Below are 17,448 nucleotides of genomic sequence, written 5' to 3' on the forward strand. Positions count from 1 at the left end.
GAAAGTCTGCGTCACTTCCTGGCCCTTTCAAACCCAACGAACGGACCAACGGCCGTCTCGCGGGCCGCTCTGTCCGCGCCTCTCTATGGCGCGCAGAGGCCCGCAGTTCTCCGCCGCGTCGGTTGTAGAAGCGCCCACCAGTCGCAGCAGCTGGTTCCCACTCAAGACTGTTAAGATGTGCAGAAAACCACTGGCACCTCGTATCCGTTTGTTGCCCGTCATGTTTGCTGGGACTGCTGGGATTTGTAGTTCAGCCGCAGGTTACCCGCATGCGCTGTAAAGAATTTTTTAAAAACAATAACACGGAACCTCATATTGACATGTGTTTGTGCCACTCCTTGCATTTAGTTTCTCTATGCACTTCATCCGAACGTTCCAATTGGAGGCCCGCATTGTCACTACGGCCGGCAGTTGGACACGCCCTCCCGTTCTTAAAGGAAAAGAGACGGGGAGGAAAAAAATAGCTGAATCAACATCCGGGGCAGGCTAGGCCGGCGCGTTGCCTGGGGAGACGGCGCGAGGTAAAAGACCGAAGAGCGGGCGGGGGAGTGGAACGGAGGCGAGTAAAGCATTCGACCCTTCGGCCGTCTTCGGCTCATTCCGGAAAATGTCGGGAAGGTTAGTTTTCCCGCCTCCCCCCCCCCCGGCGACGGACGGCGTTCGGTTTTTCAGCGCTGTTTTGTGTGGAGCGGCCATTCCCGCCGGAGCATGCGCAGTGCGTTCCCGGCCCGTGAGGAAAATCTTCAGTTTGTGATGCGGTGGAGCGAAGCAGCCGTGTTATATCTCCAAACATTTTTACGTAGTGCTGTGTGTCACATAAAAATACCAAGCCGGCTTACAAGGATACATAAAAAAGAGAAATACAACAAAAGCCGGATATTAAAGCAAGACGTCAGTTGACCATTGTGGGGAGGATGTATAGTCTTAGTTGTCTGCACAGGCCTTGGCGAGACAGAACTACGTTTTCCTCAAGGTTTACAGAATTCGCCTTCTGAATCCGTCTTGGCAAAGTATTCCCCCAAGACTGGGCTGGTGGCATTTTAGGAAAACCCCGAGCGTAGGAAACGAGGCTCCCAAAGAGCCTCTCCGTTTTCTCAGGATGCAAAAACACATTTTATGGGCCTTCACCCAGCCAGGCCAGGCCCTGAATGCAGATTTCATAGCTCCATGGAGCTCACTTTCAGTTCAAGGCCTGTCTTTTGTTCCTTTGAGAAGGGATGAGTAAACACCTGTTTCCTGCTTGAGGATTTCTATTTTTTTTAAAAAAAAATAAACGTTTCCGGCCCTCTCCTCTTGCAAGGTGGTTGGGTTGATGTAAAAGGTAAAGGTACCCCTGCCCGTACGGGCCAGTCTTGACAGACTCTGGGGTTGTGTGCCCATCTCACTTAAGAGGCCAGGGGCCAGCGCTGTCCGGAGACACTTCCGGGTCACGTGGCCAGCGTGACATCGCTGCTCTGGCCAGAGCCAGAGCCGCACACGGAAACGCCGTTTACCTTCCCGCTGGTAAGCGGTCCCTATTTATCTACTTGCACCCGGAGGTGCTTTCGAACTGCTAGGTTGGCAGGCGCTGGGACCGAGCAGCGGGAGCGCACCCCGCCGCAGGGATTCGAACCGCTGACCTTTCGATCGGCAAGCCCTAGGCGCTGAGGCTTTAACCCACAGCGCCACCTGCGTCCCCTTTGGGTTGATGTAAGTTGCACTTATTAAAGTACGTACACAATCTTCTCCTTGCTCAATGAGGTTTAAGCCAATTCAAGCATTTCGCGTCGTGGATCTTATTTTGCATGGTGTTGATGTCACACCAGTCGTATTTCCCCTTGGAAGAACATACGAATCGCCTTGCCATGAAGAGATTACAAGGGATCATGTATGTCTTGAATACCTTCCCTTCTGGTTGTTTCGCAGCATTTTGTGGAAGGGAATAGCGTTTCTATATAAGTGGAACTTGGCCACTTCCCTAGAAAGGCAGATTTGTGGGTCTTGTGGCAGGTCAGCATGATGGTGCGTAGCTTGCACAGGAGCAGAAATGTCTGCTTTTTCCTCTTTGCTGTCAGGGTAAAATATGGCAATCAGCAAGTTAGCCTGTTCCTGCAGACTCAATTATTTCCCCCCTTAAGCAGAATCCTAGATGGAAGATATGCGGCCACAAAAGTCCAAAAGAAGCCAAGGGAGATGCAAATGTATGCAATTGCCCTGTGAATTGGCTCAGCTATAATTAGGGGCATATTATATCGGCTGGATTTCCCTTCTGACCATCTGTGCACAGTAAATCAAGCAAACGTTTAATATCTCTGCTCATGCAATCTTTTCTGTGCTTTATTTCAGATTACCTGGAGCTTGCCTGTGACTGTTGAAGGTGACATATGTTAACTTAGCATTTGTGTGTGCCAAAGCAGGTAGGGACTCTTTTCTTACAACTCGGTTCTTCAACAGAAGAGAAAAAAATACATTGTGCTTGATATGTTAGGTCTGCTGTTCTTCTGAGACGTATAATAAAAATTGCTGATCCCATAGTGTGTCTCGTAAGTTTTATAGTGATCTAAGATTGTGGATAGGAATTTGGTTGCTTCTGAACTATACTGTGTGTGATAAAAAATAATATACCATGCATTGTGATTCTGGATACATGAAAATACAATGCACCTGATCCAAATCATGTTTATTGAGATGCAGACGACCCTTGATTTCAGGGGGAATGACTGACTTGGAAGAGTGTTTTAGGACTGACCACTTAGGACGTTTTTCATGTGACATTCTGTGCTTGCGTCCAATAGTCAGATACAAAAGGCACATTCATTGTATCAGTTGCTAATGGTGCATTTAGATAATCACTTTTTATGGGAGCCTCACTGAGGATTAAACTTGACTATTCAATTCTTAACTGCTGTAGAATGTGAGAAATCTTCTCAAAAGTATTGCAAATTAAAATGGCACCAGAGATTATGAAAGTTCTGTCTCTGGTGCATGTGTGAACTAAGTCTAAGTTATGCCAATAAATTAGCAATATCCTTCTGATGAAGGATACTTCTGGACACTTTGATATGTATTTATAGAATTGCAGCTTTAACTCATTGAGTCATTTTTTCTGTATCTGATTCATGAAAACACTCTTTGGAGCTGATCCAAACACCTATAATCAGTGCACCTAATGAAATTTTTTATCCCACCCCTTTTGAGCGGGAGACCCCCGCACCATATGACAAACTGCTTTTAAAACTCCTTCCGCTAGGAAAAAAAAACAGTATGGTGTTTGCTACTTTAGAAGCTTCTTAGGATATATACTGCTGGTTTAATTGTTTGCTGGACCACGGTCAAAGACACTGTATTAGGATAAAGTCCTCATCTTATTGAAATCAGTGGTAAAATCCCATTGATTTAAGTGGAAGAGATTGTAGCCTTAGTGGGTAAAGACTAACCTATAATACCTTCTTGTGTAAATGCTTTTATAATGACTGGAGTGGTTATCTACCATCATCCTTACATAATCTGTAAGCAATTTTTTTCATGTAATTTGAAGAAGCCATTTATGGTCTGTAGTAAGATAGTTCTCATTAAGAACAATTCCCCAACAAAAATATTTTTCTCAGTCTATTGAACAGGTGTTACATTCTTTCTCTCTCTCACACACAAAGGAATGCAATGGAACATTTTACAAGCAACTAATAAAAAGGAAGAGAGATGGTTTATGGACACAAAACATAAATAATTGTTCTGTTACTGATGCAAAGTCATACAGGCGTCAGTATGAACAGTGGAAAGAAATACAGAACCACATTTTGCTATGAGAAAATCGAATAGCACTTGACACTTGGAAGAGAATCTTTATATATATATATATATATATATATATATATATATATAGAAATACAAAAATATGCTTCTGTTGAAGGCTTAAAGAAAATAACTTAAACTATGAGAAGCAAGGAAATTCACAGTTGGGACGGAAACTCCTTTGCGAATCTATTGCAATAATGAGGCCATCATTTATCCCTTAGAAAAGTTAACACAGCGCCCACCCATTTGGGTGGAAGTTGTGCAGACAAAGGATGGCAAATGGAGTAGAAGTTTCAGAAGTGCCTAAATGATGGCTGAGATTAACCTGCTATGCAAGTTGGATCTCAATCCCAAACGTAATAATCTGTATGCAAAGAGGTACTTTAGGCTACCCCAACAGTCTACCTGTGCTTACCCAGTGGGAATTTTTACTTTGGCTCTGAAACCATTCCCCCATGACACGTTAAAAATACTTTTGAAACTTCACCCAGTTTCAGAAGTGTTTTGTCATGCACCATAGGGGTGGGTGGGGTGCTCGTTAAGAAATGTAACTACAAAGCACCACAGGCTGCAAAGAACAGATCTTTAAATCCTTGCCACTGACTTGAGAGTAAGTGCTGCTGAAAGTCGGTTTACTAGTAACCTGCAATCTTGAAAGAGTTTATTCTGCAGTGTTCCCTTTGAAGTCTTTGGTCTAGTGCAGACATAACACTGCTGATCTCTTACCTATGGATAATGGATTGGGAGTGAGCTGTGAGCTTCTGCACTTCTTCCACCTGTTTGCTTTTTACCATAGTTCAGCATTAAATCTGCACCAAGGTTCCCATATTAATTGGGGACTGCAAATCCTGGTTTGGAGAAGGTATAGTTAGTGTTAATGATAATTTAGTGTTGATAAATATGTAATACAAATCTGTAATTAAGCTGACAAGTGACAGGACCCAAGATAGACCGGGGGGGGGGGGGGGGGGGTTCTTGCACACTATTGTGTGTGCACTTAGCCATAGGATAGTTGTGAAAATACTATGCCTAGTGATTAAGTATGGGAGTTTCTGAACATTCTTGCTATTGTAAATTCAAGTCATATCCCTAACTTGTTTTGAAAATATAAGGCACCAATATGTTTTGAGTTAATTGCTTCTATAGGGCTTCCTACATCCTAAAAGGAAAGTGCAGTTTCCTTCACATGCAAATATTTGCTCATTTTATCAAACGGCAGGTAGTTTATATATAAACTAACTGCTAACTCATGAACGAAATGAAAAATATCCTGTAGTAAGTTGTTTTTAAAATATCCTAGTCATTGCATAGGAATAACTGCTGCTTACAGTCCAATCCTATGAAGTTTACTTTGAAATCAGTTGAACTTCCATGGGACTTATTCCCAAGTAAGTGTACATAGGATTTTCATGTCAGTGCTATAATCCACAAACCACTATAGACTGGTCCCACTGGGATTGCTCTTAAATAAGTGTAGTTGAGGTCTAATGTAACACATACAGCTCAATCCTATGTAAGTTTACCCCCAAAAGCAGGTCTAACTTTGTTTAAGGCAGGCATGGCCAAACCTGGCCCTCCAAATGTTTTCGGACTACAATTCCCATCATCCTTGACCACTGCTCCTGTTAGCTAGGGATGATGGGAGTTGTAGTCCCAAAACATCTGGAGGGCCAAGTTTGGCCATGCCTGGTTTAAGGAGACTTGCTCCTGAGCGCATATGTATAGGTTGCATCCATAGTCTGAATGCAGGATCTAGTCCCAAACTATTTTTTTTTAAGGAAGAAAAATCTAAATAACTTGAAATCAATAAAATTTTCCCTCAAACTTAAATTGGGCATAAATTATTTCTTCATATCTGAGAAACTGAGAGAAATGCATTCTTTAAAATTTTACCAAAATTCAAAGCTCCTCCTCCCTTAAACTCCTGAAGACATAGCTTTAAACATAATTTTCTACTGATCAATGACAGTAGCGCCCTGAATGAAACATGAAAATTAATATATTCAAAGTCCACATGGAGCATCTTGAAATCATACTACTGTCATCAGTGAAACCATTCTCCTGATGATGAAGAGACTGTTTGAAACCACAAGGTGATTATTATATAGAATTGACATTTTTGCTTTCTTCCTGTTCTAAGAGTTTCTTTACTAGTTTCTCTAAAGTAAAAAGATGTTCATCTACATCTTCTGGCACGAGATCCCTGAGGGAGTTGCAGAGTTCAAACAGGTATTCTGTGTTTCTTCCACTGGGACCAACTGCATTAAAAATCTGTTTGGCAATTTCTTCTAGAGGTGCTGGTCCAAGGTAGTTAGGGTTTTCGCAGGTTCCGATATATAACAGCACATCAAAGGGCTCCACTGAGGGATCTTTCGGATAGAAAATGACAGTTGTAGTCCTGTAGCCACCTTTCTCTCGGAAATCAAGATATGCTTTTACTTCGCCTTCTTGTCCTGGTGGCAGTTTGTATGCAACACCCCATACACAGCCCTGTTGAAGAACACAACCAGGAAGGTAAAACATACTTCACTTTAATGGTGCAAAAGGAAGCAATTTAAATCAGGGATGGGGAATCTGGCGCTCTGCATGTTGTTTGACTACAACTCCCATTGTCCGCTGGCATCCTCCTTGGGGCTTATGGGAGTTAGAGTGCAACAACAATATCTGGAGGGTCACATCCCTGCTTGAAAGTTTTTCAGATGAGTTTATATCCAGAGTGCATACATGCAATGTCTCCTTCATGAAATGTCCAGGAAATCTGTGTGTAAAAGTTACAACTACATGTTCCAAAATCCGTATTTCCTGGGCAATCCTGGTGACATGTTTGTAGGGGGAAATGGAGAGCCTACACCCCTCTCTTCATCCTGTTTTTCCTCCCACACAGGCTTATATCAAGTCTGGCTGGGGGGGGAAAGCTACCAGAAGGAAGGTATTACCTGGCAAAGATTTATTTATTATTATGTTTATATTACACCTTTCCTCCAAGGAGTTCAAGGTGGTGTGCATAGCTCTCTCTCTCTGCATTCTATCCTAACAACAACCCTGTGCGGTAGATTAGGCTGAGAGACAGCAACTGGGTCAAGGTCCCCCAGTGAGTTTCATGGCTGGGAGGGAACTTGCACCTGGTCTCTGCAGCCATAATCCACCACTACACCACACTGACTTATTGCCATGTACTATCTAGTCCTGGCCTAAAAGAGACCTGTGTTTAAAAGTGACTTAGTCAATGTTATGTTTATCTGGTGTGTGGTTAGTAACTCTGTTAAATATTAGGAAATCCCCCTTTCTTGTTTTTTTCCAGACTTGTCTTGCTTTTTCACTCTGCTTAAGCTAACATGTAACCCTGTAAGTACTGTACTGTTGAAACAGGCATGATTGTGCTAGTGTAGTGATATTTAAAATGAAATAAGAAAATTGCTAGTTAGAAGTTTTATTCTTATTTTTACTGCACTTTTAGTGGTACACTAATAATTGAAGATTGTTTACAGACTATAGATATAAAAGTTGTTATCTGCATTGATCTGAATTAGTTTGTTTTACCAGGACAAATACAGTAGAGGGAGAAAACACACACAAGCTGAACTATTCTTTGCTTATAGAGGAATCTGTCTGTTAGCATAATGGGGTCCCAACTGCACAGCAGTGTGAAAAAACATACCAGAAAGGTACAGAAAATTCACAATGGCTGACACTATGCTGCATTTTGCTGGCCTTGTCAACTACAAAAAATGGTTTAAGTCTATAGCAGCTATTACATTGATCTCAATTCAGTGTTAGCATTACAGGGAAACTTTCTGAGATTCAAGCAGTTTTTTTCCGATCAAATGGAAAGTTCCATGTTTCAATTTCTAAGCTGTGTTGCACTCAAATCTGCTCTTAACATTTAGAAATGAATGGTGTCACTGCCTACAGTGAAAGTGGGTAAAGTCCAGGGGAGAGCAACAATGGCTGGTTATGGATGTGGGAGCTCCAGGATGACAGTAGACATTGATGGACATTGGGAACGCAACCGGGAAAGGGGGGAGGGAAATTTGGAATCCAAAGGGTGTTAAATTACATTTTATTCTTTTTTTTTATCTTTCTGTTTATCTTAATCTGTATTGCATATTAAAGACGGGAACTCGTGGAAGGGAACAGGTCGATTTTAGGGGATGGGAAAATATTTTTTTTAAATTGGGCCAATGATAATAATTTTAAAATTTGGGGTAAGAATTTGTTGAATCTATTTGAAAGAATTGGAATACAAGAGGGGGAGGGGAGGGGAAGTCCTGGAAGGATGCCAATGAAAATAAGGTTTTAAATTTGGATGTTTTTCTTTTTCTGTTATATTTGAAAATCTTTAATAAATATTATTAAAAAAAAACAATGGCTGGTTATGCAACACCATCCACATTATAAAAGGATGATTATTATTGATGAATATGCTGAAATATTAAGAATAATAATACTGCTGTTTTGAATTTTACACCTTTGACATACTAAACCATGATTTAACATGGCATGCACAAGTGGCAGCAAACACCAGGCTTATGTGTTCCTACCTGGTGGCCAGGAGGATGAGTAAAGCTTTTACTTTGCCTTAACCTTAAGAGTGGCTGGGGAAACCCAGCCAGATGGGTGGGGTATAAATAATAAATTATTATTATTATTATTATTAACCTGGTTGATACAAACTGTGAGTGTTGTGGTGAGACCTACTTGATTAAGATAATAAAGGCATGTTATTTTACAAAGCTAAGCTCTGATTAATTTCAAACAAACAAACAAACAAACAAACTTCTGAATCTGGTTTCTGAAGCTGGTTTGTTTAAATTAACCATGACTAGCAACAGCCACATTTCTTGGTTTAAATCACACAGGGAGTTGTAGTTAATTGGAAGCAAGAACTTCCCAATTCTTGCTGTTAGCTACACAGGATGGAAGCATGCAAACCCACTGGTTCATACAGTGTCCAAACCATGGCTTAGTATGACATGTGAATGCAGCCATTATCTCAGTAACCATTGCAATAGTCTGGTAAAATGGCTCACTCCTTCACCTTCATATTGCAAGAGGAAACATGGTCAGAAAATAGACTGAAAGAGGGATTTAAGCTCACCACTAATTTGAAATAGAAACTTCATGGTCCTTGTTTTTTGTCCTTAGGCATGTTTTCTTGGAATAAGTAGTACAGTGTTCATCAGGGCTTATCATGGTGCAGAGAATTACAGTCATAGCTACTACACTGCACCTAATTCAGCAAGTCACAGGGAAGGAACCTTTCTGTTCATCTCTTCACATTGTATTCCAAGCAGATTTTAACAGATGTAATAAAAATAAAGCATTCTGCCATTGGCAATGATCGAAAAATACCTTTAAAGCACCATGCAAATTCACAGGAGGTATGGATATCAAAGTTCTTGCATAAAAGTTGATAGCTATGCTAGGAATGGGGAAAGAGTTTAAAATGAAGAGTATACCTAACTACTAAAGTGTGTGTTGGAATTATGGATCAAAAGTGTATCTTTCATTTTAGAGGGGGTGTTGAATCTGCCTTGGATAACCAGCAGGTTAGGCAAGAGAAAAAAGTGGTCTCTGAATATTGCGAGTGTATCTTGCCATATCTTCTACCCAGTCCCCTCTGAAATCTACAGGTAGAGCTACACATTACAAGAAAAATAAAGGGTGAACTGGCCATTTTTATTCTTGTTCGTTTTCCACATTTTTATTATTTGTAGAAGAGGAGATCGCTTCTTCCAAGCCAGGACAGTTACGCTATATATGGGCAATGGTGTCTAGTGTGGGCCGGGCTGTCTTTCCCTTGCTGGTGTCAAACAACTGTTTGTGGCTTTTGTTCATTTGGCTGATGGATGAGGCCAAAGCCTTCTTTCCCTTTCTGTATAGCCGTGGCCAGGTTTGGGTCAAGGAAGCATTTTTTTAAGTTCATCAGTGAGCATGGAAGATGTTAAACACCCCTCCCTCCCTCCGAGGGCAATCACAAATTTAACAGCAGCTTGCTGAGATAATGTCCCAACCATGATGAAAGAGGGTAATTGGCTGCAATATAGTATCTTGTGGCTACACAAATCACTGAGAGAAGGGAAGGTCTTAATTTCTTTTGGTGCAGTGTCAAACTGTTAGGTTTACTGCAGCCACAAAAGTCACTAGCCTGCATTTTTTTTTGTTAGCCTCCTAAGAGGCTAGTAGCCTATGTTGCCATGCTGCCTTCAGAGGAGAGGAAGTCCCCTCCTGTGTGGCCTACATGGAAGCTCAAGTACAGAAAACAGGAGTCTTCAAAAGTGCACAGGAATTGATTTATTAGAGGCCAACCTGTGTGAATCAAGAGACTCCTCTTCAGGGACAGATGAACTAACTTCCTCTGGGAAATGAGTTAAATTGTGTGGTTGCCACACAGCTCGCCAAGGCCTTCCCAGGCCCCCTCATCATCCTGCTCTGCATTGCAATTAAGCGTCAAAGAAATATTTTGTAGCCAATGGAAAACTTACTTGAAGCATAATTACAACTCAAGACAGGATGATCTTTATGGAGATTGTAGCTGGGGAGGGAGGGTTAGCCCTCTCCAGCTGCATTTCCCAAGCAAATTACACTTTATTTCGAGCCTAACTGATGGTGGAGAAGGCAGAGGCAGGCGAAGAATGTTGTACGCCTGTGTATGCTGCCCATTACAATTTTTCCAAATATGCCCATGGGCTCCAAAAGGTTGACTACCCCTGGTTAAACAGTCTTGCGTACTGTTGGGAAGGAACATATATCCGAAGAAATGGGTTGGGCTTAAATAAATAGTTCCTGAGTTTCTCTGGATAAAAATTGTAAGCTTTATTAACTATAAAATTATATGCATGTTTACTCGGAACTAAGTCCCACTGTGTCCTGTAGGGCTTGCTCCCAGGTAAGTGCATAGGATTGCAGCCCATGTTACTTTTTCTGTATTTCAAAATTAAAGAAATACAGCTGTACAGTATTATCAAAATATACTTCTGAGTTTTTCCGGAAGAATGTATATACTAAATGGTATATAAAAACAGAATCTACTATACCTCAGGATCTTCAATAAGTGTCACAACTCTTCCAGGCTAAAATTAAAAGAAATATCACAGTAAAAAGTTTTTATTATTAAATCAGTAGCAAAAATGGAAATATATATATTTAAAAAGAGGACCACAAGACTATCAAACCAATACAATCCATTTGGAAGAGTGTGACCTTTATTTCTGATGTTGCGTGGTACTGTATAAAATCTGTGCTTAGGGCAGACACACTATGAGCCTGACAACTGCATGGCCCAGTTAAAGGCTGAACACTTACTTACTACCGGTTTCTCTAATGATTTACATAACACTGACCAAAAAGTTGTGTCTTGAAGCTAGTGCAGATGCGGTGCAACTCAAAAGTTAATTGGGGAGTAAAAACCTGGAATGGACTACAGGATTGCATGCTCCCTCCTCATCCCAACTACGGATTGGACTTACTTTTTACCGTTCTAACCAAAGGATAACAGAGCTAGTATGGTTTGGTTGTTACAGTGTCTGATTAGGGCTGGGGAGAACTGGGTTCAATCCTGAGTCAAAAGTGGTCTTGGACTAGTTCACTTACTCTCGTGTTTAACCTATCACACATACTTGTTATGAGGATACAAGGGGGTGGGAAATATGTAAACCACATTGAGAACATTGGAAGAAGGGACAGCTAAAATGTGACACATACAATATGGGTAACTATATCTAAACTGGGCTGTGTCCTTATTCTGGATTAGAATGAGCAGGCCTACCTTCTCCCTGTGGTGCATTTGAATACAAGAGAAAGGAAAAGGAGAAGAAGATAATCCTAAAGCCAAACTGCATATTACTTACACCAGAAGTGACTAAACTCTGGTCCTCCAGATGTTGTTGCATTCCAGTTCCCATCAGCTCCAGCCACCATGGCCCATTGTCAGGGATGATGGGAGTTGTAGCACAACAGTGTCTGGAGAGCGGCAGGCTAGCTGCCACAGCTTAAAATGTTGGCATACATGCCCTGACCCTTGTTGCAAACAGGGAACAGTTGAGGTGGGTAGCAGCCAGCTAGCTGAAGCTGACCTATTACCATCTGTTTGCTGCAGAGCCCATATTGCAGCTTGGCTGGAACATAATGGTTGTGAGCAGGAGGACATAGATGCACCTGAAGGAAATGTGGCCTACGGTGTTTGAAAGGGCAGCATCATGGGATAACACGGTTGGGCACATAACTAGGGTCTGCTGCTAACCCGGGGAGTCCCCCGGACCTGCTGTACCTCTGCCTGTTCACCTGTCCCTTCTCTGTAAGTGAGCAATGGTGGAAAGCGGGGCAGCAGCCTTACTCTAGACCACCTATCATTTAATACTCTTTCAGTCCTCTTCACAGCAACTGAAAGTGCCTATTAGAATGCAAAAAATGGGCATGAGTGGAAGAAATACCAATGTGCCTAGAGACAAATCTACAAACTGGTTAAAATTTAATTATTTCTATTTATTTCTGTTTAATTTTGCTGGCTTCAGCGGGACTAAGCAGTGTTAAACCCAACCGGCAGGTTAACAGATTGGAGTTAAGATTTTTTTTAACTGCAATGCTCACCTATGTTTCATATGTTCTTATGGAAACTTTTGAACTATATGTGAGATATTCAGTACAGCAGTTTCTGACTTCTGATTATTGTGCAGCTGCTGGAGTTCTGTTGCCATTAGGGAAAAAAATAAACCAAGATAGAATTGGTCACTGGAGAAAACAGAATACTGAACTAGATGGACCTTTGATCTGATGTGGTAGATATATTGCAACCTGTGCCCCCCCCAGTAGAATTATTATTTTTACTGCTTTATTCAGTGCATTACCTTTTAGGAGACAAGTGCATTGCACTCTTAACTACAGATTTTGTGGAATTCATATGTGCTAGAGAAATTGGTTTAGTGTAACTCTGATTATTTCTCTGTGTTTATACTGGGAGGGGGAAGCAAGAAGCTGTTTTTTTTTCTTTTTGATATGAAAAAGTATTGTTCTTTTATTACCCATTTCAGAAGGTGTTTTTTTTTTTATGGAAACAAAATAGGACAGCAACCCAAGTCCAAAAATAAAATAAGTCTTGTGCTAACATTTTCTCTCCTGAAAGTTTTGGCATTGCCATAGATCATTTTTTATTCTCCCATTTTTAGGTTGTATCATGCTTGTTTAAAGCAGTATTGGAGTGCAACAGATTTTAAGAACTACTAGGCACAATGCATTTTTGAGCAGTCAATTACTTGCTGTTGGATATTACTAAATCTAGAAAAGTTCCAGAATGTAAAGGGCTCAGAACCCAGCTTCCTGTATTTTTAAAAAAGTAAAATTCTAGCCTGTAAGATGGAAATATGATTGGAAGTGATTGAGCAATACCTGCTGAAATCCTACAAGCGAGACAGAATGTGTGTGCACGTCTGTGACAATCAAGAACCATAACAATTGCTCTAAAATGACAGACATTGCAGAACTGTACACAAAATAAAACTGCGATTTTTTTCTGGGAGCAAAACTAAAAGTGCCTGGGTGCAGAATTTTAATATTTTAGCATAGGTTACACACAGTTCTGAGCACGGTCTATAAAAGAGTAAACCACGTACTTTTAAATTTTGTCTTTATCACCAGAAGCATTTTCCCCCTTAGTTGGGGACACCCTTATTCCTAGGTAATATTAAAGCTTTATGCAGGCATGTTGTTTGAGAACAGGTTCATTAAAGTAATCTCAGTATGCTAACTTCATTCACTGGTGGTATTTGCATGTACAGTATGTTCCTGAGAACTGGGTACCCTCCCCAGGTATTTAGCAAAGGAATTTAGTATCAGATCTTATATCTGAACCAGTCCTTAGAATCGGCCTTAAATAGTTATATTAAGCTGATGTCTAACCTCAGTTATGAACTCACTATGTGACCTAAGGCTGTTGTCAACAAAATGGAAATAAGAATGAGGTACACTAGAATTTGTATGTAGTTACTGTCTCCCTGCTCTTCTAAAGAACAGTCATTTATATATATTTTCTGAACATCAAATACTAATTGACATTTTGCTCAGTTGAATCCAATTGGCTGTTTAATACTAATTGACATTTTGCTCAGTTGAATCCAATTGGCTGTTTAAAGAAACAGTTTTACCCAGTAGTCATTAATAATGTTTTGTACAATAATTGAATTGCATGTTGTACCTGTTTTTTCTTTTTAAAAAACAAGCTGTTTCTGTCTTGCAGTTTGAGTCAGATTGTCAATCTTAATCTTTGTTGCAAACTTCTTGTTCATGCAGAACAAAAGAAAAAATGCAACATACATTATATCAATTTAGCATTTTTCTGTAGATTTATGACTGTGTTTTCACAAAATATTATGATGCACCTTAAAATGATTCCCAGAAGTCTATCTTATGGACTACAGGTTAGAGATGTGAATTTGGTAAATGTAAAGTAAGGGGTTCTGAAAGGCACAAGCTGTAATAAACAACAATATGGCATATTCTCATTCACAAAATAATGCCAATTATTTCTAAGTGTTGCTTCATGTATGTTGACAGTCAGCTAAGTACTTCTGATGACTGAATAATTTGCCGCATATGCAGCTGTAAATAACATAGCCCAACCCTGTCAATGCCATTCTCTTAGATTTCTGGACGTTTCTGGATCCCATTGTTTCCTTAGCTCAACAAATGCTATTTAGAATTATATAAGCTCTATAGCCCTTGTATAGTGAGAAGCACATCGGGTTTCAAAGTACTTCAAAGTACTTTAAAATCTATTATTTCCATTGAGGTAGCTTTAAAAATGCACTTTCCATGAAATGGAACAGTTTCCATGAAATGGAACAGTTTCCTCAGAAATTTGGGATGCACAAACTTCTGATGGGTGGATGAAATATTTATGTTCTTTATACTGCTAACAGCATACTGAAACTCATACAAACACTAGCTAGAATGGATGTGAGTTGCTTAGATATTTTTCTAGTAGCAAACAGCCTTAATTTTATCAATTGTGACATGAAGCTGCAGATAATGCTACAAATGTAATTATGGCTATGATTCTAAATGCACTTTAGTATTTTTAAAAAATGAAGACACTGTTATTGTGCCAATGTTCGCTAGAGAGAAGGAGATCTCTGAACAGTGATCTAGAGTAAAGTAGACAAGTTTGTGTACACTACCAATTTTTCTTGGATGGTGAAATCCCAAGCAAATGCTGAAAAGGATCTCTAAAAAAAGAGTGAGGGGATTAAGAAAAAAAATATAGGGGTGGAAAGAGATATATGATAGTAGCTTATAAAGGTAGGGAATGGTGTGAATAGAGTATACAGAAATTATTTTCTTCTTAACACTCAATACTTGAAGTTGAAGACATTCATGAAATTGATTTGCAGTGGGTTCAACATTATAGGCAGGATTATATTCATACTGAATGGAAAATAAGGAATACAATACTGTAGGAGAAGCTGTACTGATAACTGCATTAGCGACATTATCTGGTATGTTAGTAACTAAGTTTAGCTATCTGGACAGGTAATACAAAATAAAAGACGACGGAAGATCTCTGTCTTCATCACAGCAAGCTCCCCATGTAAAGATATAAAATTGTTTGGGAACCACCCACCCCCATCTGAATTTTTGACAACAGCAACATTAGCCTTGACAGAAGAATGGGAAAATGAGAGTACAGGGTGTGCTTTAAGGGGAGTTTTAGGGGCAAGAACTACAGAATCATTGTGTTGGGCCTCAAGCATCATAAGAAGGGAAACCCATATACCTGCTTATGTAACTTGTAATAAAATATTTGAGGGGGGGGGGAGAGTTTAGCCAGGGAGTAGCTTGCAATTCCACATGGGATTCAACATAGCTATTGTTTCCAAGATTCTCAGTGTAAGTACCGAGTTACACGTTCAGAAGAATTGCATCGTATTTTTCTGTTAGCATGCCACTTTGGGAAGCCAGTGGTGGAGCATGCATGGCAGCTTGCTTTTCCAAATCAAAACATCTCTGCACAGAAAGAATGAGTATTTTAGGGATGAGACTAGGCTAGAACCTTCCCTAATGTGCTAGGTTTCCAATTGTGGGGAGTTTTTGATGAGGGAGAGCATTTCCGCCTAACTACAGTGCTCTCTGCGATTCTTCCAAACACATACATCAACCTTACCTATTTATGCCTAAGAAAAGGAAGCTGACCTAAATATTTCCCAACATAACCTCTCTCCCTTCTATCTGAAATATCTCAGGAAATACCCCACTGGATTTAGCATGACTTCTGAGAAAACATGCACAGGATTGGGCTATGAATCTATAAAGTTCTTTAAAAAACAAACTAGGACTTCTGTTTGTTTACCCTAACAGATATACCCAGATTAAAACTCCACTTTCCCCTGACAAATATTCAAGAAAAAATAGGTGCAGTAGATGCTGACATAAGGCAGTGACACATGACTGAAGATGGGAAGCCCCCTATCCTTTGTGCTCCCCAAAATAGGGGACGAACCTGAGGCTTGAACAGTGCCAGAGTCTTCTCATTCAAAGGCTTGCAAAAGTTGCTTAACTATAAAGTGTGTGTGTGTGTGTGTGTGTGTCTCAACACCCACCCTGGTCTTTTAAGAAAGTTTAATAGTAACCTGCCCTGTTTGGTGCCTAGCATAACCGACTGACGGTGTATAGCTTATGTAAGAGGTGACCCAATGTGCAGCAATTAAGCAAAGGCACACAAGGAAGAACCGTCTTGGGAACTGTGCCAGCATCCTCAAATGTTCTCTCTAATGTTCATCTACTGTCCTATCGTACTGCCTTCGCAAACCCTTTTCAGCATAATCAGGAAAATGCGAGCATCTTGCATAGGTGGTTGCACTGATTTGCTAACCGGCTTTTGCGTGGCACGGAGAGAGAAAAGCGCGCGCGTGTGTTCGCGTGGAAAATGTTTGCAGGAAAGTGAACGGTTACAAAACCCATATGGTGCGTTGACAAGAGTAAACCCGAGCGGTAATAAGCGCTGGGCTGTAAGTGCGAAAGCGCGTCTGGTTTCTGGGGACTTCTATGCGCGCGGGGAAGACAGAGAGACACTCTTATTGCGAGACAGCCGTCTTGGCGCTTGTGTACCTGCGGTGACCGGGCAAATGGCAGCGAGGCTAGCTGCCCAGCACCTCTGCGATGGGTTGTCGGCGGCGCAATTCAGTCCTCTGCAACTCTGCCAAACTCCAGTGCGCCCTTCCCGCGGAAGGAGAACCGCGAGGTACCCCCCCGAGTCCTGCCTGCCTCTTCCCCATCCTGTCCCAACCTCTCGCCGCTCACCTTGCCCGGCACTCCGCGGTGATCCGTGCTGCCTTGCCAGAACCTCCTGCTGTAGCCCGTGATGTACCCGACCATCTTGTCCTCGTAAGGAAAATCCACCTTCCAGATGAGGGAGCCGTAGCCAAACACCCACATGCTTCTGGCGCCGCCGCTCTCCTCTCCTTCTTCGCTCTCCCGGGGATCGGGAGGCAGGGGGCGGCCCTGCTGGGGGCTGCCGGAGCTCTGCATGCTCTCCCCGGCCAGCGATCGCTCAGCAAGGCACCCTGGGGCTTGTAGTGCAGCTTGCTCGGCCGAGCGACCGAGCCCAAAGAGAGCCGCCAGCCTCCGCGGCTCCAGCGCCGGCTCCCCGATCGAGCCACGTGCCTCTCCTTCGGGCTGTCGCCG

At 41.5% G+C, this 17,448-nt stretch overlaps 2 protein-coding genes across 6 annotated transcripts in view; one reads left to right on the forward strand and one right to left on the reverse strand.

The window, feature by feature from the left end:
- The first annotated feature begins 137 nt into the window (after positions 1-137).
- Positions 138-17,448, forward strand: part of ASB3 (ankyrin repeat and SOCS box containing 3) — a 44,922-nt gene continuing 27,611 nt past the window's right edge. Inside the window, exons 1-3 of one of the 3 annotated variants that reach the window (XM_079968757.1) lie at positions 139-618; positions 2,055-2,180; positions 2,326-2,396. The gene's annotated coding sequence lies outside the window, so the exon portion shown is untranslated. Of the gene's footprint in view, positions 619-2,054; positions 2,181-2,325; positions 2,397-17,448 lie in introns of all 3 variants that reach the window. The other 2 variants (XM_079968759.1, XM_079968756.1) reach the window with 2 other exon arrangements.
- On the reverse strand, positions 3,576-17,426 carry CHAC2 (ChaC glutathione specific gamma-glutamylcyclotransferase 2). Of its 3 annotated transcripts, XR_013836592.1 has the most exons (4): positions 17,065-17,419; positions 10,812-10,847; positions 5,461-6,264; positions 3,576-5,342 (listed from the first exon to the last, which is right to left on the reverse strand). XR_013836592.1 is itself a non-coding variant. In XM_079969034.1 (3 exons), the coding sequence occupies exons 1-3, from the start codon at positions 17,290-17,292 to the stop codon at positions 5,875-5,877; spliced, it is 654 nt and encodes a 217-aa protein (XP_079825160.1). In that variant the 5' UTR covers positions 17,293-17,419; the 3' UTR covers positions 3,576-5,874. The 3 variants fall into 3 exon arrangements, 2 of the variants coding, with proteins under 2 accessions (XP_079825160.1, XP_079825161.1); XM_079969034.1 differs by having other exon boundaries at positions 3,576-6,264; XM_079969035.1 differs by lacking the exon at positions 10,812-10,847 and having other exon boundaries at positions 3,576-6,264; positions 17,065-17,426.

Source organism: Podarcis cretensis, assembly GCF_951804945.1.
Source record: "Podarcis cretensis genome assembly, chromosome: 3".
NCBI lineage: Eukaryota > Metazoa > Chordata > Lepidosauria > Squamata > Lacertidae > Podarcis > Podarcis cretensis.